This window comes from Zonotrichia leucophrys, unplaced genomic scaffold, assembly GCF_028769735.1.
Source record: "Zonotrichia leucophrys gambelii isolate GWCS_2022_RI unplaced genomic scaffold, RI_Zleu_2.0 Scaffold_271_69955, whole genome shotgun sequence".
Classification (NCBI taxonomy): domain Eukaryota; kingdom Metazoa; phylum Chordata; class Aves; order Passeriformes; family Passerellidae; genus Zonotrichia; species Zonotrichia leucophrys.
Window position 1 is genome coordinate 45,978 of NW_026992476.1, and position 23,229 is coordinate 69,206.

The 23,229-nt window shown below is 53.4% G+C and overlaps 1 protein-coding gene across 1 annotated transcript in view; it reads right to left on the reverse strand.

The window, feature by feature from the left end:
- SRCAP (Snf2 related CREBBP activator protein) overlaps positions 1-21,820 on the reverse strand; it is a gene marked incomplete at its 3' end in the record, with an annotated part of 67,720 nt that extends 45,900 nt beyond the window's left edge. The window contains 9 exon segments of the mRNA XM_064700932.1: positions 790-976; positions 2,066-2,202; positions 5,712-5,904; positions 8,414-8,583; positions 10,141-10,277; positions 14,240-14,417; positions 15,743-16,044; positions 19,036-19,131; positions 21,797-21,820. Coding sequence (XP_064557002.1) covers positions 790-976; positions 2,066-2,202; positions 5,712-5,904; positions 8,414-8,583; positions 10,141-10,277; positions 14,240-14,417; positions 15,743-16,044; positions 19,036-19,120 — 1,389 coding nt within the window.
- Positions 21,821-23,229: the final 1,409 nt, after the last annotated feature.

Genomic DNA, 23,229 nt, shown 5'->3' on the forward strand with positions numbered 1-23,229 from the left:
TCCCACTTAATAAAGGGGTGTGTCCTACCCAAAAGGGGTGTGGCTCTCTCACTAAAAAATGGGCGTGTCCCCCGCAAAGGGGGCGTGTCCCACCCAAAAAGGGGGAGCATCTCCCCCCCAAAAAAGGGCGTGTCTCACCTGGAAGGGGTGTGTCCCACCCAATAAAAGGGGCGTGTCCCACCCAAAAAGGGGGCGTGTCTCACCTGGAAGGGGTGTGGCTCTCTCACCCGGAAAGGGGTGTGTCCTACCCAACAAAGGGGGCGTGTCCCACCCAAAAAGAGGTGTGTCCCACAAAAAAAGGGTGTGTCCCACCCAACAAAGGGGGCGTGTCTCACCTTGAAGAGGGTGTGTCTCACCTGGGAGGGGTGTGGCTCTCTCACCTGGAAGGGGGCGTGTCCCACAAAAAAGGGGCGTGTCTCACCTGTTAGGGGTGTGGCTCTCCCACCCAAAAAGGGGCGTGTCTCACCTGGAAGGGGGCGTGTCCCACCAAAAAATGGGGCGTGTCCCACCCAAAAAAGGGGGCGTGTCTCACCTGGAAGGGGCGTGTCTCACCTGGAAGGGGGCGTGTCTCACCTGGAATGGGGCGTGTCCCACCTGGAAGGGGGCGTGTCCCACCCAGCAAAGGGGGCGTGTCCCACCAAAAAAAGGGGGCGTGTCCCATCTGGCAGGGGCGTGTCCCACTTGGAAGGGGGCGTGTCTCACCTGGAAGGGGTGTGGCTCTCTCACCCAAAAAGGGGGCGTGTCTCACCTGGAAGGGGCGTGTCCCACCCAAAAAGGGGCGTGTCTCACCTGGAAGGGGTGTGGCTCCAGCGCCCGCAGCACCAGGGCGGGCGCGCCCAGGCTGAGGCCGGGCGTGACCAGCGGTGACGTCACGGGGCGGGGCTCGAACAGGTCGGGGTGGTTGCACACCTTGCGCAGCTGCATCAGCACGTTGATGACGCTCATGAAGTGCCCGCTGGCCAGCGTGGCCTTGGTGCTGGGGACGGAGGGGTTAAACGTTACCTGGGCACACCTGGGCACATCTGGGAACACCTGGAACTCACCTGAGCTCACCTGAGAAATTTGGGGAATTTTGGGTGGGATTTAAAGGGGAAATTTTGGGGATTTTCTGCAAAAATTTGGGGATTTTGGGGCTCCAGGGTGACCTTGGTGCTGGGAATGAAGGGGTTAAAGGTCACCTGGGCACACCTGGGAACATCTGGAACTCACCTGAGAAATTTGGGGAATTTTGGGTGGTGTTTAAAAGGAAATTTTGGGGTTTTCTGCAAAAATTTGGGGATTTTGGAGATGGGAAATTCACCTGGGCACACCTGGGAACATCTGGAACTCACCTGAGAAATTTGGGGAATTTTGGGAGGGATTTAAAGGGGAAATTTTGGGGATTTTCTGCAGAAATTTGGGGATTTTGGGGCTCCAGGTGCTGGAATTGGGGTGGGAAATTCACCTGGGCAAATTTGGGCACAATTTGATCAAATTTGGGTAAAATTTAATGGGAATTTTGGGGGTTTTTTGCCACCAGGTGTGCCCAGGTGTGCCCAGGTGTGCCAACCTCACCTGGCCTGGCCATGACGTCATCAGAGACCCCAAATGGTGAATTTTGGGTGGAATTTGGGCAAAAAATGCTCAAATTTTGATAGAATTTAATGGGAATTTCGGGATTTTTTCGCCCCCAGGTGTGCCCAGGTGTGCCCAGGTGTGCCCAGGTGTGCCAGCTCACCTGGCCTGGCCATGACGTCATCAGAGACCCCAAATGGTGAATTTTGGGTGGATTTGGGTGGAATTTGGGCCAAAAATGCTCAAATTTTGATAGAATTTCACGGGAATTTCGGGTTTTTTCGCCCCCAGGTGTGCCCAGGTGTGCCCAGGTGTGCCAGCCTCACCTGGCCTGGCCATGACGTCATCAGAGACCCCAAATAGTTAATTTTGGTTGGAATTTGGGTGAAATTGGGGTGGAATTTGGGCCAAAAACGCTCAAATTTTGATAGAATTTCATGGGAATTTCGGGGTTTTTTCGCCCCCAGGTGTGCCCAGGTGTGCCCAGGTGTGCCCAGGTGTGCCAGCTCACCTGGCCTGGCCCATGAAGTCGTCGTAGAGGAACCTCTGGCGCTTGGAGAGGCGGCAGCGCAGCACGTGCTCGTACTTCTTGGGCATTTGCTTCTCCACGTCCACCTTGAGGCGGCGCAGCAGGAACGGCCGCAGCACCTGGGGGGGGGAGCACAGGTGGGCACAGGTGGGCACAGGTGGGCACAGGTGTGTCTGGGTGGGCCCCAGTGTGCCCAGGTGTGTCCCAGGTGTGTCCAGGTGTGTTTAATCCCACCCAGGTGTGCCCAGGTGTGTTCAATCCCGCAGCAGGAACGGCCGCAGCACCTGGGGGGGGGAGGGGAGGGACACACCTGGTCAGGTGGGCACAGGTGGTCACAGGTGTGTCTGGGTGGGCCCCAGTGTGCCCAGGTGTGTCCCAGGTGTGTTTAATCCCCCCAGGTGTGTCTCAGGTGAGTCTCGGGTGTGTCCCAAGTGTGCCCAGGTGTGCCCAGGTGTGTTTGACCCCTCCCAGGTGTGTCCCAGGTGTGCCCAGGTGTGTCCCAGGTGCGCCCAGGTGTGTTCAATCCCGCAGCAGGAACGGCCGCAGCACCTGGGGGGGGAGGAGCACAGGTGGGCACAGGTGTGTCTGGGTGGGCCCCAGTGTGCCCAGGTGTGTCCCCATGGACCTCAGGTGTGCCCCAGGTGTGTTTAATCCCCCCAGGTGTGTCTCAGGTGAGTCTCGGGTGTGTCCCAGGTGTGCCCAGGTGTGTCCCAGGTGTGTCCCAGGTGACCACAGGTGTGTCTGTGTGGGCCCCAGTGTGCCCAGGTGTGCCCAGGTGTGTTCAATCCCGCAGCAGGAACGGCCGCAGCACCTGGGGGGGAAGGACACACCTGGTCAGGTGGGCACAGGTGGGCACAGGTGTGTCCCAAGTGGGCACAGGTGTGTCCCGATGGACCTCAGGTGTGTCCCAGGTGTGTCTCAGGTGAGTCCCAGGTGTGTCCCAGGTGTGCCCAGGTGTGTCCCAATGGGCCTCAGGTGTGCCCCAGGTGTGTTTGACCCCCCCCAGGTGTGCCCAGGTGCGTCCCAATTGTGCCTCAGGTGTGTTCAATCCCACCCAGGTGTGCCCAGGTCTGTTTCAGGTGTCCCAGGTGTGCCCAGGTGTGTCTCTGTTTCCCCAAGTGTGCCCCAGGTGTGTTTAATGCCTCCAAGTGTGTCACAGGCGTGTCACAGGTGTGCCCAGGTGTGTCCCAAATGTACCTCAGGTGTGCCTTAGTGTCCCCAGGTGTGTCCCAGGTGTGTCTCTGTTTCCCCAAGTGTGCCCCAGGTGTGTTTAATACCTCCAAGCGTGTCACAGGTGTGACCCAGGTGTGTCCCAATGGGCCTCAGGTGTGCCCCAGGTGTGTGTCAGGTGTGTTTGACCCCCCCAGGTGTGCCCAGGTGTGTCACAGGCACATATACTCACCCCCAGGTGCATCCCAGTTTATCCCACTATAACCCAGGACTATCCCTGGTGTACCCAGGTGTGTGCACCTGTGCCCAGGTGTGCCCAGGTGTGTCCAGGTCTATTGTATGTGTATGCACCCATACCCAGGTGTGCCCAGGTGTGCCCAGGTGTATTGTATGTGTATGTTATCCTACCCAGGTGTATCCAGGTGTATCACAGGTGTGCCCAGGTGCGTTACCTTGTGCAGTCTCTTGACCAGGCTCTCGTTGTACTCCTGGCTGCCCTCGATGGTGCCCGTGTGACCCGTGTGGTATATCCCACGATAACCCACTATAACCCAGGTGTATCCAGGTGTATCCAGGTGTATCACAGGTGTGCCCAGGTGTGCCCAGGTGCGTTACCTTGTGCAATCTCTTCACCAGGCTCTCGTTGTACTCCTGGCTGCCCTCGATCGTGCCCGTGTGACCCGTGTGGTATATCCCACTATAACCCACTATAACCCAGGTGTATGTACCCATACCCAGGTGTGCCCAGGTGTGCCCAGGTGTGCCCAGGTGCGTTACCTTGTGCAGTCTCTTCACCAGGCTCTCGTTGTACTCCTGGCTGCCCTCGATCGTGCCCGTCAGGGGGTTGTGGAACCCAGGTGTGACCCGTGTGGTATATCCCACTATAACCCACTATAACCCAGGTGTATATACCCATACCCAGGTGTGCCCAGGTGTGCCCAGGTGTGCCCAGGTGCGTTACCTTGTGCAATCTCTTGACCAGGCTCTCGTTGTACTCCTGGCTGCCCTCGATCATGCCCGTGTGACCCGTGTGGTATATCCCACTATAACCCACTATAACCCAGGTGTACCCAGGTGTATCACAGGTGTGCCCAGGTGTGCCCAGGTGTGCCCAGGTGCGTTACCTTGTGCAATCTCTTGACCAGGCTCTCGTTGTACTCCTGGCTGCCCTCGATGGTGCCCGTCAGGGGGTTGTGGAACCCAGGTGTGACCCATGTGGTATATCCCACTATAACCCATTCATACCCACTATAACCCAGGTGTATCCAGGTGTGCCCAGGTGTACCACAGGTATATCCAGGTGTGCCCAGGTGCGTTACCTTGTGGAGCCGTTTCACCAGGCTCTCGTTGTACTCCTGGCTGCCCTCGATCATGCCCGTGTGACCCGTGTGGTATATCCCACTATAACCCACTATAACCCAGGTGTACCCAGGTGTATCACAGGTGTGTTTACCTGTGCCCAGGTGCGTTACCTTGTGCAATCTCTTGACCAGGCTCTCGTTGTACTCCTGGCTGCCCTCGATCATGCCCGTGTGACCCGTGTGGTATATCCCACTATAACCCACTATAACCCAGGTGTATATACCCATACCCAGGTGTGCCCAGGTGTATCACAGGTGTGCCCAGGTGCGTTACCTTGTGCAGTCTCTTCACCAGGCTCTCGTTGTACTCCTGGCTGCCCTCGATCGTGCCCGTGTGACCCGTGTGGTATATCCCACTATAACCCACTATAACCCAGGTGTATATACCCATACCCAGATGTATCACAGGTGTGTTTACCTGTGCCCAGGTGCGTTACCTTGTGCAGTCTCTTGACCAGGCTCTCGTTGTACTCCTGGCTGCCCTCGATCGTGCCCGTGTGACCCGTGTGGTATATCCCACTATAACCCACTATAACCCACTATAACCCAGGTGTATGCACCCATACCCAGGTGTATCACAGGTGTGCCCAGGTGTGCCCAGGCGTATCCAGGTACCTTGTGCAATCTCTTCACCAGGCTCTCGTTGTACTCCTGGCTGCCCTCGATGGTGCCCGTGTGACCCGTGTGGTATATCCCACTATAACCCACTATAACCCAGGTGTATATACCCATACCCAGGTGTGCCCAGGTGTGCCCAGGTACCTTGTGCAGTCTCTTGACCAGGCTCTCGTTGTACTCCTGGCTGCCCTCGATCGTGCCCGTCAGGGGGTTGTGGAACCCAGGTGTGGTATATCCCAGTATAACCCACTATAACCCAGGTGTATCCAGGTGTATCACAGGTGTGCCCAGGTGTGCCCAGGTGTGCCCAGGTGTGCCCAGGTGCGTTACCTTGTGCAGTCTCTTCACCAGGCTCTCGTTGTACTCCTGGCTGCCCTCGATCGTGCCCATGTGGTATATCCCACTATAACCCACTCATACCCAATAAATCCCACTATAACCCAGGTGTATCACAGGTGTACCCAGGTGTGCCCAGGTACCTTGTGGAGCCGTTTCACCAGGCTCTCGTTGTACTCCTGGCTGCCCTCGATCATGCCCGTCAGGGGGTTGTGGAACCACTCGCGGAACTCGCGGTGCGATTGGAACACGCTGGGCATCAGGAAGTGCATCAGCGACCAGAGCTCCATCAGCGAGTTCTGCAGCGGCGTCCCCGTCAGCAGCAGCCGGCGCTGGCTGCAGGTGAGACACGGGTGAGACACCTCAGGGGACGAATGAAAACATTTTGGGGCAAAAAACGCTGATTTTGGGCAAAAAATTCGGAGTTTTTAGGGTTAAAAATGGAGTTTTTGTGGTTGGAAATGGAAGTTTTGGAGGTCACAAAATGGCGGCACCTCCAGATCTGGAGAAGATCCTGGACAGGTGAGACACAGGTGAGACACAGGTGAGACACCTCTGGGGGTGAGTGATAGAATTTTGGGGCAAAAAATGCTGATTTTGGGCAAAAAATTGGGAGTTTTTAGGGTTAAAAATGGGGTTTTTACAGTTGGAAATGGAAATTTTTGTGGTCACAAAATGGCGGCACATCCAGACCTAGAGAAGACCCTGGACAGGTGAGACACAGGTGGGGACAGGTGAGACACCTCTGGGGACGAGCAAAAAATTTTGGGGCAAAAAACGTTGATTTTGGGAAAAAAATTGGGAGTTTTTAGGGTTAAAAATGGGATTTTTACGGTTGGAAATGAAAATTTTGGAGGTCACAAAATGGCGGCACCTCCAGATCTAGAAAAGACCCTGCACAGGTGAGAGACAGGTGAGACACAGGTGAGGCACCTCTAGGGGTGAGTGATAGAATTTTGGGGAAAAAAATTCGAAGTTTTTAGGGTTAAAAATGGAGTTTTTAAGGTTTGAAATGGAAATTTTGGAGGTCACAAAATGGCGGCACTGTGTGGACTCAGGGGGAACCTGGACAGGGGACACAATTTTAGGGTGAAAAATGAGAATTTTGGGGGAAACAAAGTTTAAAAATCGGGGGAAAATAATGGAGATTTTTGGGAAAAATATTTGGAGGTTTTGGGGTTGGAAATGGAAATTTTGGAGGTTACAAAATGGCGGCACATCCAGATCTGGAAAAGATCCTGGACAGGTGACACACAGGTGAGACACCTCAGGGGACGAATGAAAGAATTTTGGGGCAAAAAACGTTGATTTTGGGAAAAAAATTGGGAGTTTTTAGGGTTAAAAATGGGATTTTTACGGTTGGAAATGAAAATTTTGGAGACCACAAAGTGGCAGAAGATCCAGATCTGGAAAAGATCCTGGACAGGTGAGAGACAGGTGAGACACCTCAGGGGACGAATGAAAAAATTTTGGGGCAAAAAACGTTGATTTTGGGCAAAAAATTCGAAGTTTTTAGGGTTAAAAATGGGATTTTTACGGTTGGAAATGGAAATTTTGGAGGTCACAAAATGGCGGCACCTCCAGACTTGAAGAAGATCCTGGACAGGTGAGACACCTCTAGGGATGAGTGATAAAATTTTGGGGCAAAAAACGTTGATTTTGGGAAAAAAATTCGAAGTTTTTAGGGTTAAAAATGGAATTTTTGTGGTTGGAAATGGAAATTTTGGAGACCACAAAGTGGCAGAAGATCCAGATCTGGAGAACACCCTGGACAGGTGAGACACAGGTGAGACAGGTGTGACACAGGTGTGACACAGGTGAGACACACATGTGACACACACACAGGTGTGACGCACACACACACACACAGACACACAGGTGTGACACACACAGGTGAGACACAGGTGTGACACACACACACACACACACACAGGTGTGACACAGGTGTGACACAGGTGAGACACACGTGTGACACACACATGCACACACACACAGGTGTGCACAGGTACACACAGGTAAGGGCAGGCAGGAGCAGCTACAAACAGGTGAGCACAGGTCCAGCCAGGTAAGAACTGGTATGGGCAGGTACAGGTGTGCCAGGTGTGCCCAGGTGTATCCCAGGTGTGTCCCAGCTGCGCCCAGGTGTGCCCAGGTGTGTCCCAGGTGTATCCCAGGTGTGCCCAGGTGTGCCCAGGTGTACCCAAATGTATCTCAGGTGTACCTCAGGTGTAACCCAGGTCACCCAGGTATTTCCCAAGTATCTCAGGTGTGCCCAACCATACCCCAGGTGTGCCCAGGTGTGCCCAGGTGTACCCCAGGTGTATCCAGGTGTGCCCAGGTGTATCAGAGGTGTGCCCAGGTGTGCCCAAATGTATCCCAAATGTAACCCAGGTAATTCAGGTATCTACCAGGTGTGCCCAGGTGTGCCCAGGTGTGTCCAGGTGTGTTCCAGGTATACCCAAGTGTACTTCAGGTAACCCAGATACATCCCAAATGTAACCAACTGTACCCAGGTGTATCCCAGGTGTGTCTCAGTTGTACCCAGGTGCCCCCAGCTGTGCCCAGGTAACCCCAAATCCCCATTTTTCACCCCAAAATCCTCATTTTTCACCCCAAAAATCCCAATTTTTAACCCAAAATCCTCATTTTTCACCCAAATTTCACGGGGTTTTTTTGCTCCACCCCCTCCCAGCTGTGCCCAGGTAACCCCAAATCCCCATTTTTCACCCACAAAATCCCCATTTTTCACCCAAATTTCACAGGGTTTTTTTGCTCTATCCCCTCCCATCCATTCCCAGCCGTGCCCAGGTGTGCCCAGGTGTGCCCAGGTGTGCCCGGGCCTCACCTGTTGAAGTTGAGCAGGGACTGCCAGCGCTGGGATTTGAAGTTTTTGATGTTCTGCGCCTCGTCCAGGATCAGGTACTTCCAGTTCTTGCGCCGGAAGGCCTGGTGGTCCTGCAGCACCAGCTTGTACGAGGTGATGCACACGTGGAACGCGTTGGGCTTGGTCCAGCCCTGCCAGGTGGGACAGGTGAGACAGGTGAGGAAAAAATCCCCGCGAAAATTGGTCAAAAAACGCCCAAAAAATGGCCCCAAAACGCCCAAAAAATGGCTCAAAAACGCCCAAAAAATGGCCCAAAAACGCTTTAAAAACTCAAAAAAACCCTCAAAAATCCAGCCCAGGTGTGCCCAGGTGTGCAGCACCAGTGTTGGTCCAGCCCTGCCAGGTGGGACAGGTGGGACAGGTGAGACAGGTGAGGAAAAAATTCCGGTGAAAATTGGCCCAAAAATGCCAAAATTCCCTCAAAAAAACCTCAAAAGTCCTCAAAAATCCAGCCCAGGTGTGCCCAGGTGTGCCCAGGTGTGCCCAGGTGTGCCACACCAGAGTTGGGCTTGGTCCAGCCCTGCCAGGTGGGACAGGTGAGACAGGTGAGGAAAAAATCCCGGTGAAAATTGGTCAAAAAATGCCCAAAAAATGGCCCAAAAACACCCAAAAAAATGGCTCAAAAATGCCCAAAAAATGGCCCAAAAAATGGCCCAAAAACGCCCAAAAAATGGCTCAAAAACGCCCAAAAAATGGCTCAAAAACGCCCAAAAAAGCTTTAGAAACTCAAAAAAACCCTCAAAAATCCAGCCCAGGTGTGCCCAGGTGTGCCCAGGTGTGCAGCACCAGAATTGGGCTTGGTCCAGCCCTGCCAGGTGAGACAGGTGAGGAAAAAATCCCCATTAAAAACGGCCCAAAAATGCCAAAATTCCCTCAAAAAAAACCCCAAAAAATCAGAAAAAAATTCAAAAAAAAAAAAAATCAAATAAATTCAACCCAGGTGTGCCCAGACAACCCCAAACCCCCATTTTTCATCCAAAATTCCAATTTTTCACCTAAAATTTCATGGGGTTTTTTGTGTCTATCCCCCCCCAGGTGTGCCCAGGTAACCCCAAAATTCCCATTTCAACTCCAAAAATCCTCATTTTTGACTCCAAAATTCCCATTTTTCACCCCAATTTCACGGGTTTTTTTTCCTTTACCCCCTCCCATCCATGCCCAGGTAACCCCAAAATCCCCATTTTTCACCCAAATCCCCATTTTTCACCCCAAAATCCCCATTTTTCACCCAAATTTCACAGGGTTTTTTTCCTTTATCCCCTCCCATCCATGCCCAGGTGTGCCCAGGTAACCCCAAATCCCCATTTTTCACCCCAAAATCCCCATTTTTCACCCAAATTTCACGGGGTTTTTTATCTCCATCCCCTCCCAGCCATGCCCACGTGTGGCCAGCTGTGCCCAGGTAACCCCAAAATCCTCAATTTTTCACCCCAAATTCCCATTTTCCACCCCAAAATCCCCATTTTTCACCCCAAATTTCACAGGGTTTTTTTCCTTTATCCCCTCCCAGGTATGCCCAGGTGTGCCCAGGTACCCCAAAATCCCCATTTCTCATCAAAAATTCCCCATTTTTCACCCCAAAATCCCCATTTTTCACCCAAATTTCACGGGGTTTTTTTCCTTTATCCCCTCCCATCCGTGCCCAGGTGTGCCCAGGTGTGCCCAGGTGTGCCCAGGTGTGCCCTCACCTGTCTCTTGAGCCTCCTCTCCTTCTGTGCCCCGTAGTAGGTGAGGATCTTGAAGCTGGGGCACCAACGCTTGAGCTCCATCTCCCAGTTGAGCATCACCGAGGTGGGCACGATGATCAGGTGAGGGCCCCAGCTACCTGCGACAGGTGAGACACCCCAAAAACGGGGTCAGGGACCCCAAAAATGGGGTCAGGAACCCCAAAAATGGGGTCAGGGATACAAAAACGGGGTCAGGAGCCCCAAAAACGGGGTCAGGAGCCCCAAAAATGGGATCATGGACACGAAAATGGGGCTCAAGAACCCCAAAAATGGGGTCAGGAACCCCAAAATCTGATCAGGTGAGGGCCCCAGCTACCTGCGACAGGTGAGACACCCCAAAAACGGGTCAGGGACCCCAAAAACGGGTCAGGGACCCCAAAAACGGGGTCAGGGACCCCAAAAACCTGCCCAAGTGAGACCTCAAATACCTGTGACAGGTGAGACACCCCAAAAACGGGGTCAGGAACCCCAAAAACGGGGTCAGGGACCCCAAAAATGGGATCAGGGACCCCAAAAATGGGATCAGGAACCCCAAAAACGGGGTCAGGAACCCCAAAAACGGGGTCAGGAGCCCCAAAAACGGGGTCAGGAACCCCAAAACCTGATCAGGTGAGGGCCCCAGCTACCTGTGCCAGGTGAGACACCCAAAAACGGGGTCAGGGACCCCAAAAACGGGGTCAGGGACCCCAAAAACGGGGTCAGGGACCCCAAAAATGGGGTCAGGAACCCCAAAAACGGGGTCAGGAACCCCAAAACCTGATCAGGTCAGACACCCCAAAAACGGGGTCAGGGACCCCAAAAATGGGGTCAGGGACCCCAAAACCTGATCAGGTGAGACCCCAGCTACCTGTGACAGGTGAGACACCCCAAAAACGGGTCAGGGACCCCAAAAATGGGAGCAGGGACCCCAAAAACGGGTCAGGGACCCCAAAAATGGGATCAGGAGCCCAAAAACGGGGTCAGGAACCCCAAAATGGGGTCAGGGACCCCAAAATCTGATCAGGTGAAAACCCAGATACCTGTGACAGGTGAGACACCCCAAAACGGGGTCAGGGACCCCAAAAACGGGGTCAGACACCCCAAAAATGGGTCAGAAACCCCAAAAACGGGGTCAGGAACCCAAAACACAGGGTCAGGAACCCAAAAATGAGAGGAGGGACCCCAAAAATGGGTCAGGAGCCCCAAAACCTGATCAGGTGATACCCCAGCTACCTGGGACAGGTGAGACACCCAAAAACGGGGTCAGGGACACCAAAATGAGATCAGGGACCCCAAAAATGGGATCAGGAGCCCCAAAACCTGCCCAGGTGAGGGCCCCAGATACCTGAGACAGGTGAGACACCCAAAAATGGGGTCAGGAACCCCAAAAATGGGGTCAGGGACCCCAAAAACGGGGTCAGGAGCCCTAAAATGAGGTCAGGAACCCCAAAAAAATGGGATCAGGTACCCCAAAAATGGGATCAGGGACCCCAAAATCTGATCAGGTGAGGGCCCCAGATACCTGTGACAGGTGAGACACCCCAAAAATGGGATCAGGTGAGTCCTGGGATCCCCCAAACCTGCCCAGGTGTGCCCAGGTGTGCCCCAGGTGCATCCCAAGCGTATCCTGGCCATACTCAGGCGCTAATAACGACTCCCAGGTGTGCGTTATCGCTCCCAGGTGTGCGTTATCACTCCCAGGTGTGTCATTACCTTTCTCGCAGGCCAGGTGAGCCAGCAGGGAAATGGTCTGGATGGTTTTTCCCAGCCCCATCCCAGGTGTGCATTATCAGACTCAGGTGTATCCCAGCCATACCCAGGTGTGCGTTATCACTCCCAGGTGTGCGTTATCACTCCCAGGTGTGCGTTATCACTCCCAGGTGTGCCCAGGTGTGCAGTTACCTTTCTCACAGGCCAGGTGAGCCAGCAGGGAAATCGTCTGGATGGTTTTTCCCAGCCCCATCTCGTCAGCCAGGTGTGTGCAATGACTGTACCTGTACCCAGCCCCATCCCAGGTGTGCGTTATCGCTCCCAGGTGTGCAGTTACCTTTCTCACAGGCCAGGTGAGCCAGCAGGGAAATGGTCTGGATGGTTTTGCCCAGCCCCATCCCAGGTGTATCCCATATACCCCAGGTGTATGTAACTACTCTCAGGTGTATCCCAGATGTGTGTTATCACTCCCAGGTGTGCATTATCACTCTCAGGTGTATCACACAGGTGAGTTACCTTTCTCACAGACCAGGTGAGCCAGCAGGGATATCGTCTGGATGGTTTTGCCCAGCCCCATCCCAGGTGTGTGCAGTGACTGTACCTGCACCCAGGTGTGCCCAGGTGTGCGTTATCACTCCCAGGTGTGCATTATCACTCCCAGGTGTGTGCTATCACTCCCAGGTGTGCGTTATCACTCCCAGGTGTGCCGTTACCTTTCTCACACGCCAGGTGAGCCAGCAGGGATATTGTCTGGATGGTTTTGCCCAGCCCCATCCCAGGTGTGTGTAATGACTCCCAGGTGTGTGTTATCACTCCCAGGTGTGCGTTATCACTCCCAGGTGTGTCATTACCTTTCTCGCAGCCCAGGTGAGCCAGCAGCGAGATCGTCTGGATGGTTTTTCCCAGCCCCATCCCAGGTGTGTACAATAACTGTACCTGTATATAATAACTCCCAGGTGTGCATTATCACTCCCAGGTGTGCATTATCGCTCCCAGGTGTGCCCAGGTGTGCAGTTACCTTTCTCACACGCCAGGTGAGCCAGCAGGGAAATGCTCTGGATGGTTTTGCCCAGCCCCATCCCAGGTGTGTATTATCAGTCTCAGGTGTATCCCAGGTGTGCGTTATCACTCCCAGGTGTGCGTTATCACTCCCAGGTGTGCATTATCACTCCCAGGTGTGCCCAGGTGTGCAGTTACCTTTCTCACAGGCCAGGTGAGCCAGCAGGGATATGGTCTGGATGGTTTTGCCCAGCCCCATCCCAGGTGTGTATAATGACTCCCATATACATATAATGACTCCCAGGTGTGCGTTATCACTGCCAGGAGTGCGTTACCACTCCCAGGTGTGCGTTATCACTCCCAGGTGTGCGTTATCGCTCCCAGGTGTGCAGTTACCTTTCTCGCAGGCCAGGTGAGCCAGCAGGGAAATGCTCTGGATGGTTTTTCCCAGCCCCATCCCAGGTGTGCATTATCAGTCTCAGGTGTATCCCAGGTGTGTATAATGACTCCCAGGTGTGCGTTATCACTCCCAGGTGTGCGTTATCGCTCCCAGGTGTGCAGTTACCTTTCTCACACGCCAGGTGAGCCAGCAGGGAAATCGTCTGGATGGTTTTGCCCAGCCCCATCCCAGGTGTGTGCAGTGACTCCTGGCCATACCCAGGTGTGCGTTATCGCTCCCAGGTGTGCGTTATCACTCTCAGGTGTGCGTTATCACTCCCAGGTGTGCAGTTACCTTTCTCACAGGCCAGGTGAGCCAGCAGGGATATTGTCTGGATGGTTTTGCCCAGCCCATACCCAGGTGTATCCCATATATCCCAGGTGTATGTAACTACTCTCAGGTGTATCCCAGGTGTGCGTTATCACTCCCAAGCATGCGTTATCACTCCCAGGTGTATCACACAGGTGAGTTACCTTTCTCGCAGGCCAGGTGAGCCAGCAGGGAGATCGTCTGGATGGTTTTGCCCAGCCCCATCTCGTCAGCCAGGTGTGTGCAATGACTGTACCTGTACCCAGCCCCATCCCAGGTGTGCGTTATCACTCCCAGGTGTGCGTTATCGCTCCCAGGTGTGCAGTTACCTTTCTCGCAGGCCAGGTGAGCCAGCAGGGAAATGGTCTGGATGGTTTTGCCCAGCCCCATCCCAGGTGTGTGCAGTGACTGTACCTGCACCCAGGTGTGCGTTATCACTCCCAGGTGTGCGTTATCACTCCCAGGTGTGCGTTATCGCTCCCAGGTGTATCACACAGGTGAATTACCTTTCTCACACGCCAGGTGTGCCAGCAGCGAGATCGTCTGGATGGTTTTTCCCAGCCCCATCCCAGGTGTGCGTTATCGCTCCCAGGTGTGCGTTATCGCTCCCAGGTGTGCAGTTACCTTTCTCACACGCCAGGTGAGCCAGCAGCGAGATCGTCTGGATGGTTTTTCCCAGCCCCATCTCGTCGGCCAGGATCCCGTTCAGTTTCTTCTCGTACATGGTGACGAGCCAGTCGAGCCCGATGTGCTGGTACTCGCGCAGGGTTCCGCGCAGCAGGTGCGGGATGGGCGTCTTCACCTGACCAGGGTGCCCAGGTGTGCCCAGGTGTGCCCAGGTGTGCCCAGGTGTGCACAGGTAACCCCAAATCCCCATTTTTCACCCCAAAATCCCCATTTTTCACCCCAAAATCCCCATTTTTCACCCAAATTTCACGGGGTTTTTTTGGCTTATCCCCACCCAGGTGCACCCAGTGTGTGTTTACTTCTTCAAGTGTGCCCCGGTAGCCTCAAATTCTCAGCTTTCACCCCAAAATTCCCATTCTTCACCCCAAAATTCCTCATTTTTCACCCAAATTTCACGGGGTTTTTTTGGTTTATTGCCTCCCAGGTGTGCCCAGGTAACCCCAAATCCACAGATTTCACCCCCAAATCCTCATTTTTCACCCCCAAAATTTTTCACCCCAAAAACCCCCATTTTTCACCCCAAAATCCCCATTTTTCACCCCAAAATCCCCATTTTTCACCCCAAAATCCCCATTTTTAACCCCAAAATCCGCATTTTTTAACCCCGAAAAATCCCCATTTTTCACCCCAAAATCCCCATTTTCCACCCAAATTTCCCGGGGTTTTTTGGGTTTATCCCCTCCCAGCTGTGCCCAGCTGTGCCCAGGTGTGCCCTCACCTGCGTGGTCGCCAGCGTGTACCCCTTGGGCTGCAGGCTCTGTGCATGCCCAGGTGTGCCCAGGTAACCCCAAAATCCCCATTTTTCACCCAAATTTCACGGGGTTTTTTTCATTTATCCCCTCCCAGCTGTGCCCAGCTGTGCCCAGGTGTGCCCAGGTGTGCCCAGGTGTGTGCCAGGTGTATCCCAGGTGTATTTTACCTGCCCAGCTGTGCCCAGGTAACCCCAAATCCCCATTTTCCACCCCAAAATCCCCATTTTTCACCCAAATTTCACGGGGTTTTTTTGGCCCATCCCCTCCCAGCCGTGCCCAGGTGTGCCCGGGTGTGCCCAGGTGTGCCCAGGTGTGCCCTCACCTGCGTGGTCGCCAGCGTGTACCCCTTGGGCTGCAGGCTCTGTGCATGCCCAGCTGTGCCCAGGTAACCCCAAAATCCCCATTTTTCACCCAAATTTCACGGGATTTTTTCCCTTTACCCTCTCCCAGCCATGCCCAGGTGTGCCCAGGTGTGCCCAGGTGTGCCCAGGTATATCTCAGGTGTATCCTGGGTGTATTTTACCTGCCCAGCTATGCCCAGGTAACCCAAAATCCCCATTTTCCACCCCAAAATCCTCATTTTTCACCCAAATTTCACGGGGTTTTTTGCCTTTATCCCCTCCCAGCCGTGCCCAGGTGTGCCCAGGTGTGCCCAGCTGTGCCCAGGTGTGCCCAGGTGTGCCCTCACCTGCGTGGTGGCCAGCGTGTACCCTTTGGGCTGCAGGCTCTCGGCCGCCGCCGCGATGTCGCTGATCTCCTTCTTGGGGGCGGGGCCTCCCGCGGCCGCCGCCGGCTCCGCCCCCTCGGCGGCCCCGCCCACCTGGGCGGGTGCGGGCGGGGCGGCCACGCCCACCTCGCCGGGCTCGCCCGGGGCCGCGGCCACGCCCCCCTCCTGCCCCTCCCCCTCCTCCTCCTCGTCTTCGTCGTCGGCTTCGTCGTCGTCGTCATCATCGTCGTCATCGTCGTCGTCATCGTCGCTGCCAGGTGAGTCTGGAACGGACAGGTGAGGTCAGGGCGGGCGGGGGAGGGGCCTGGGGGGGGTTGGAGCACACCTGGGCAGGTGTGGGAGGAGCCTGAGGGGGGTTTGGGGTACCTGGGGAGGGTTTGGAGCACACCTGGATGGGGTTAGAGCACACCTGGACAGGTGTGGGATACCTGGGAGGGGTTTATAACACACCTGGGTGGGGTTACAGCACACCTGGACAGGTGTAGAGCACACCTGGACAGGTGTGGGATACCTGGGAGGGGTTTATAACACACCTGGATGGGGTTATAGCACACCTGGACAGGTGTGGGAGGAGCCTGAGGGGGGTTTGGGGTGCCTGGGAGGGGTTTGGAGCACACCTGGATGGGGTTATAGCACACCTGGACAGGTGTGGGATACCTGGGACAGGTTTAGAGCACACCTGGATGAAGTGTGGAGCACACCTGGACAGGTGTGGGATACCTGGGAGGGGTTTCTAACACACCTGGACAGGTGTGGAGCACACCTGGACAGGTGTGGGGTACCTGGGAGGGGTTTGGAACACACCTGGATGGGGTTAGAGCACACCTGGGCAGGTGTGGGAGGAGCCTGAGGGGGGTTTGGGGTACCTGGGAGGGGTTTGGAGCACACCTGGACAGGTGTAGAGCACACCTGGACAGGTGTGGGATACCTGGGACAGGCTTAGAGCACACCTGGATGGGGTTTGGAGCACACCTGGACAGGTGTGGGAGGAGCCTGAGGAGGGTTTGGGGTACCTGGGGAGGGTTTGGAGCACACCTGGATGGGGTTAGAGCACACCTGGACAGGTGTGGGATACCTGGGGAGGGTTTCTAACACACCTGGATGGGGTTTGGAGCACACCTGGACAGGTGTGGGACACCTAGCCAAGGTCTATAACACACCTGGACAAGTTTGGGGTACCTGGAAGGGGTTTCTAACACACCTGGATGAGTTTTAGAGCACACCTGGACAGGTGTAGAGCACACCTGGAGAGGTTATAGCACATCTGGACAGGTGTGGGACACCTAGGCAAGGTCTATAACACACCTGGACAGGTGTGGGGTACCTGGGAGGAGTTTAGAGCACACCTGGACGGGTGTGCAACGAGCCTGAGCAGGTGCACTCACACCTGAGCTCACCTGAGTGGATCCAGTCACACCTGTACAGGTACAGTCACACCTGCGCTCACACCCACACCTGTACAGGTACAGACACACCTGTACAGGTACAGACACACCTGTACAGGTACAGACACACCTGGGCACACACAGACACACCTACGCTCACCTGGGCAAATCCCTGTCACACCTAAACAGGTACAGACACACCTGTGCACACACCCACACCTGGACAGGTACACACACACACACACACACACACATACCTGTACAGGCACACACACACACACACCTGTGCAGGTACACACACACACACAGACACACACACACACACACCTGTACAGGTACACACGCACACACCTGTACAGGTACACACGCACACACACATACACACACACACACACTGTACAGGTACAGACACACACCTGTATAGGCACACACACACACGCACACATCCACAACTGTACAGGTTCACACACACACACCTTTACAGGCACACACACACACCCACCCACCTGTGCAGGTACACACACACACACCTGTACAGTCACACACACACACACCTGTACAGACACACACACACACACACACACCTGTACAGGTACACACACACACCTGTGCAGGTACACACACACACACACACACCTGTACAGGTTCACACACACACACACCTGTACAGGTTCACACACACACACCTGTACAGGTACAGACACACACCTGTATAGGCACACACACACACGCACACATCCACAACTGTACAGGTTCACACACACACACCTGTACAGGTACAGACACACACCTGTACCGGTCCATAGCATACCTATACAGGTTCACACACGCACACACACACGCACACCTGTGCAGGTACACACACACACACACCTGTACAGGGGCACACACACACACACACACACACACACACCTGTACAGGTACACACACACACACACACACACACACACACACACACACACACACCTGTACAGGTACACACACACAGACACACACACACACGCACACCTGTACAGGTACACATACACACACACACACACACACGCACACACACACACACACACCTGTACACACACACACACACACACACACCTGTACACACACACACACACACACACACACACACACACACCTGTACAGGTACACACACACACCTGTGCTCACACACACACACCTGTACCGGTCCATAGCACACCTGTACAAGTTCACAGCCACACCTGCACTAACCTGAGCAGGTACACACACACCTGCACAGGTACAGACACACTTGTGCAGGTACACACACACACCTGTACACGTACACACAGCCCCACCTACACAGGTTCACAGTCACACCTGTACAGGTACACACACACACACACAGTCACACCTGTCCAGGCTCACAGCCCCACCTGCGCTCACCTGAGCGGGTACAGACACACCTGTACAGGTACACACACCCACACACAGTCACACCTGTACAGGTACACACACACCTGAGCAGGTACAGTCACACCTGTACCAGTCCATAGCACACCTGTACAGGTACACACCCACACCTGCGCTCACCTGAGCAGGTACAGACACACCTGTACAGGTACACACACACAGTCACACCTGTACAGGTTCACACCCACACCTGCGCTCACCTGAGCAGGTACACACACACCTGTACAGGTACACACACACACCTGTACAGGTACACACACACACCTGTGCAGGTACACACACACACCCACACCTGTACAGGTTCTCACCCACACCTGCGCTCACCTGAGCAGGTACAGTCACACCTGTACAGGTACACACACACCTGTACAGGTACACACACACACACCTGTACAGGTACAGTCACACCTGTACAGGTTCACACCCCCACCTGCGCTCACCTGAGCGGGTGCTGCTGGCGCCGGGGGCGGAGTCGCAGTCGGAGTCGGCGAAGGCGCCGCGGTAACGCTGGAGCAGCTCCTCCATGGGCAGCGCACCTGGAACACACCTGGGTTACACCTGGGATACACCAGGGTTACACCTGAGGGGTTAAACACACCTGGGATACACCTGGGATACACCTGGGGGCACCTGGGATACACCTGGGGTACTTGCAACACACCTGGGTTACACCTGAGATACACCTGAGATACCTGAAATACACCTGCAACACACCGGGGTTACACCTGGGTTACACCTGGGACACACTGAGGGACTAAACACACCTGGGATACACCTGGGTACACCTGGGTTACACCTGAAATACACCTGGGATACACCTGGGATACACCTGGGTACACCTGGGGTACCTGCAACACACCACATTACACCTAGGGTACACCTGGGGTACACCTAGGATACACCTGGGATACACCTGAGATACACCTGGGACACACCTGGGATACACCGAGGGGCTAAACACACCTGGGTTACACCTGGGATACCTGAAACACACCTGGGGGACCTGGGATACACCTGGGATACACCTGCGTTACACCTGGGTTACACCTGAGATACACCTGAAACACACCTGGGTTACCTGAGATACCTGAGATACACCTGAGATACACCTGGGTTACACCTGGGATACACCGAGGGGCTAAACACACCTGGGATACACCTGGGATACACCTGGGATACACCTGGGTTACACCTGGGTTACACCTGGGGGCACCTGAGACACACCTGGGTTACCTGAGAGCACCTGAAACACACCTGGGTTACACCTGAGAGCACCTGGGTTACACATCAGATACACCTGAGGGGCTAAACACACCTGGGGTACACCTGAAATACACCTGGGCTACCGGAGTTACACCTGGGTTACACCTGGGGTACACCTGGGACACACCTGGGTTACCCCTGGGTTACACCTGGGACACATCTGGGTTACCTGGGATACCTGAAACACACCTGGGATACACCTGGGATACACCTGAGGGGCTAAACACACCTGAGATACACCTGAGATACACCTGGGGGCACCTGGGATACACCTGGAGCACCTGGAACACACCTGGGTTACCTGAGAGCACCTGAGGGGTTAAACACACCTGGGGTACACATGGAGTACACCAGGGTTACCTGAGACACCTGAAACACACCTGGGTTACACATCAGATACACCTGAGATACACCTGGGGTACACCTGAGGGACCTGAAATACACCGGGGTTACACCGGGGTACACCTGGGGTACCTGGAACACACCGGGTTACACCTGGGGTACACCTGGGGGATCTGAGACACACTGGGGTTACACCTGGGATACACCTGAGATACCTGAAATACACCGGGGTTACACCTGGGGTACACCTGGGATACACCTGCAACACACCGGGTTACACCTGGGATACACCTGGGATACACCTGAGATACACCTGGGATACACCTGGGTTACACCTGGGATACACCTGGGTTACACCTGGGATACACCTGAGATACACCGAGGGGCTAAACACACCTGGGATACACCTGAGATACCTGAGATACACCTGCAACACACCAAGGTTACACCTGGGATACACCTGGGGGACCTGAAATACACCTGGGACGCACCTGGGTTACACCTGGGGTACACCTGAGATACACCTGGGTTACACGTGGGACACACCTGAGATACACCTGGGTTACCTGAGAGCACCTGAGATACACCTGGGGGGCTAAACACACCTGAGATACACCTGGGTTACACCTGGGATACCTGAAACACACCTGCAACACACTGGGGTTACACCTGAGATACACCTGGGTTGCACCTGAGATACACCGGAGGGGTTAAACACACCTGGGATACACCTGGGTTACACCTGGGTTACACCTGGGTTACACCTGGGATACACCTGGGATACACCTGGGTTACACCTGGGATACACCTGGGATACACCTGGGTTACACCTGGGATACACCTGGGATACACCTGGGATACACCTGGGTTACACCTGAGATACACCTGAGGGGCCTGAGATACACCTGAGTTACACCCGGGTTACACCTGGGTTACACCCGGGTTACACCTGAGTTACACCTGGGTTACACCTGGGTTACACCTGGGATACACCTGGGATACACCTGAGTTACACCTGGGTTACACCTGGGTTACACCTGGGATACACCTGGGATACACCTGGGTTACACCTGGGATACACCTGAGATACACCTGGGTTACACCTGGGGTACACCTGGGTTACACCCGGTAATTTTGGGATAATTTATGGTAAATTTTGGTTGTTTCTATGAAGGTTTTTTGCATTTTCAGGTGGTTTTCTGTATTTTGGGTTGAATTTGGGCGATTTTGGGTCTCTCACCCTCCCTGCCCAGCTCATCCAACTCCTGCTCAGGATTTTGGTGCTTTTTGGATGATTTTGGGCTATTTCAGGTGAATTTTGATGCATTTTTATGATGTTTTTTTCCTTTTTTTAAAAATATTTTTTATATTTTTGATGGTTTTCTGCATTTTGGGGTGAATTTGGGTGATTTTGGGTCACTCACCCTCCCTGCCCAGCTCATCCAGCTCCTGCCCAGATTTTGGGGTATTTTGGGCTATTTCAGGTAAATTTTGGGGTATTTTAATGGGGTTTTTTCCAATTTTTAGAGAATTTTTTCGATTTTTTGATGGTTTTCTGTATTTTGGGTTGAATTTGGGCGATTTTGGGTCTCTCACCCTCCCTGGCCAGGTCGTCCAGCTCCTACTCAAATTTTGGGGTATTTTGGGCAATTTCAGGTTTAATTTTGTGTATTTTAATGGGGTTTTTTGTATTTTGGGGCATTTTTCTGCATTTTGGGGTGAATTTGGGTGATTTTGGGTCTCTCACCCTCCCTGCCCAGCTCATCCAACTCCTGCCCAGATTTTGGGATATTTTGGGCCATTTCAGGTGAATTTTGGGGTATTTTAATGGGGTTTTTTCCAATTTTTAGAGGATTTTTTAATGGTTTTCTGTATTTTGGGTTGAATTTGGGTGATTTTGGGTCACTCACCCTCCCTGCCCAGCTCATCCAGCTCCTGCTCAGAATTTTGGTGTTTATTGGAGGATTTTGAGCTATTTTAGGTTAATTTTCATGTATTTTAATGGGTTTTTTTTCCATTTTTGGGCATTTTTCGGTATTTTGGGTGATTTTGGGTCTCTCACCCTCCCTGCCCAGCTCATCCAGCTCCTGCTCAGATTTTGGAATATTTTTGCTATTTCAGGTGAATTTTGGGGTATTTTAATGGGGATTTTTTCCAATTTTTAGAGATTTTTTTTGTATTTTTTGGCATTTTTCTGTATTTTGGGGTGAATTTGGGTGATTTTGGGTCACTCACCCTCCCTGCCCAGCTCATCCAGCTCCTGCTCAGGATTTTGGTGTTTTTTGGATGATTTTGGGCTATTTCAGGTGAATTTTGGAGTATTTTAATGGGGTTTTTTCCAATTTTTAGAGAATTTTTTAGATTTTTTGATGGTTTTCTGTATTTTGGGTTGATTTTGGGCGATTTTGGGTCTCTCACCCTCCCTGCCCAGCTCATCCCCTTCCTGCTCAGGATTTTGGTGTTTTTTGGATGATTTTGGGCTTTTTTAGGTTTAATTTTGATGTATTTTAATGGGGTTTTTTCCTTTTTTTAAAGAATTTTTCATATTTTTGATGATTTTCTGTATTTTGGGTTGATTTTAGGCGATTTTGTGTCTCTCACCCTCCCTGGCCAGGTCATCCAGCTCTTTCTCAGATTTTGGGGTATTTTCGGGCTATTTCAGGTTTAATTTTGAGTATTTTAATGGGGTTTTTTTTGCATTTTTGAGCATTTTTCTGCACTTTGGGTTCATTTTGGGGTGATTTTGGGCAATTTTGGGTCACTCATCCTCCCTGCCCAGCTCATCCAGCTCCTGCTCAGGATTTTGGTGTTTTTTGGATGATTTTGGGCTATTTCAGGTGAATTTTGATGTATTTTCATGGGGATTTTTTCCAATTTTTAGAGATTTTTTTCTGTATTTTTTGGCATTTTTCTGTATTTTCGGTGAATTTTGGGTCAATTTTGGGTGATTTTGGGTCTCTCACCCTCCCTGCCCAGCTCATCCCCTTCTTGCTCAGGATTTTGGGGTGATTTTGGGCTATTTCAGGTGA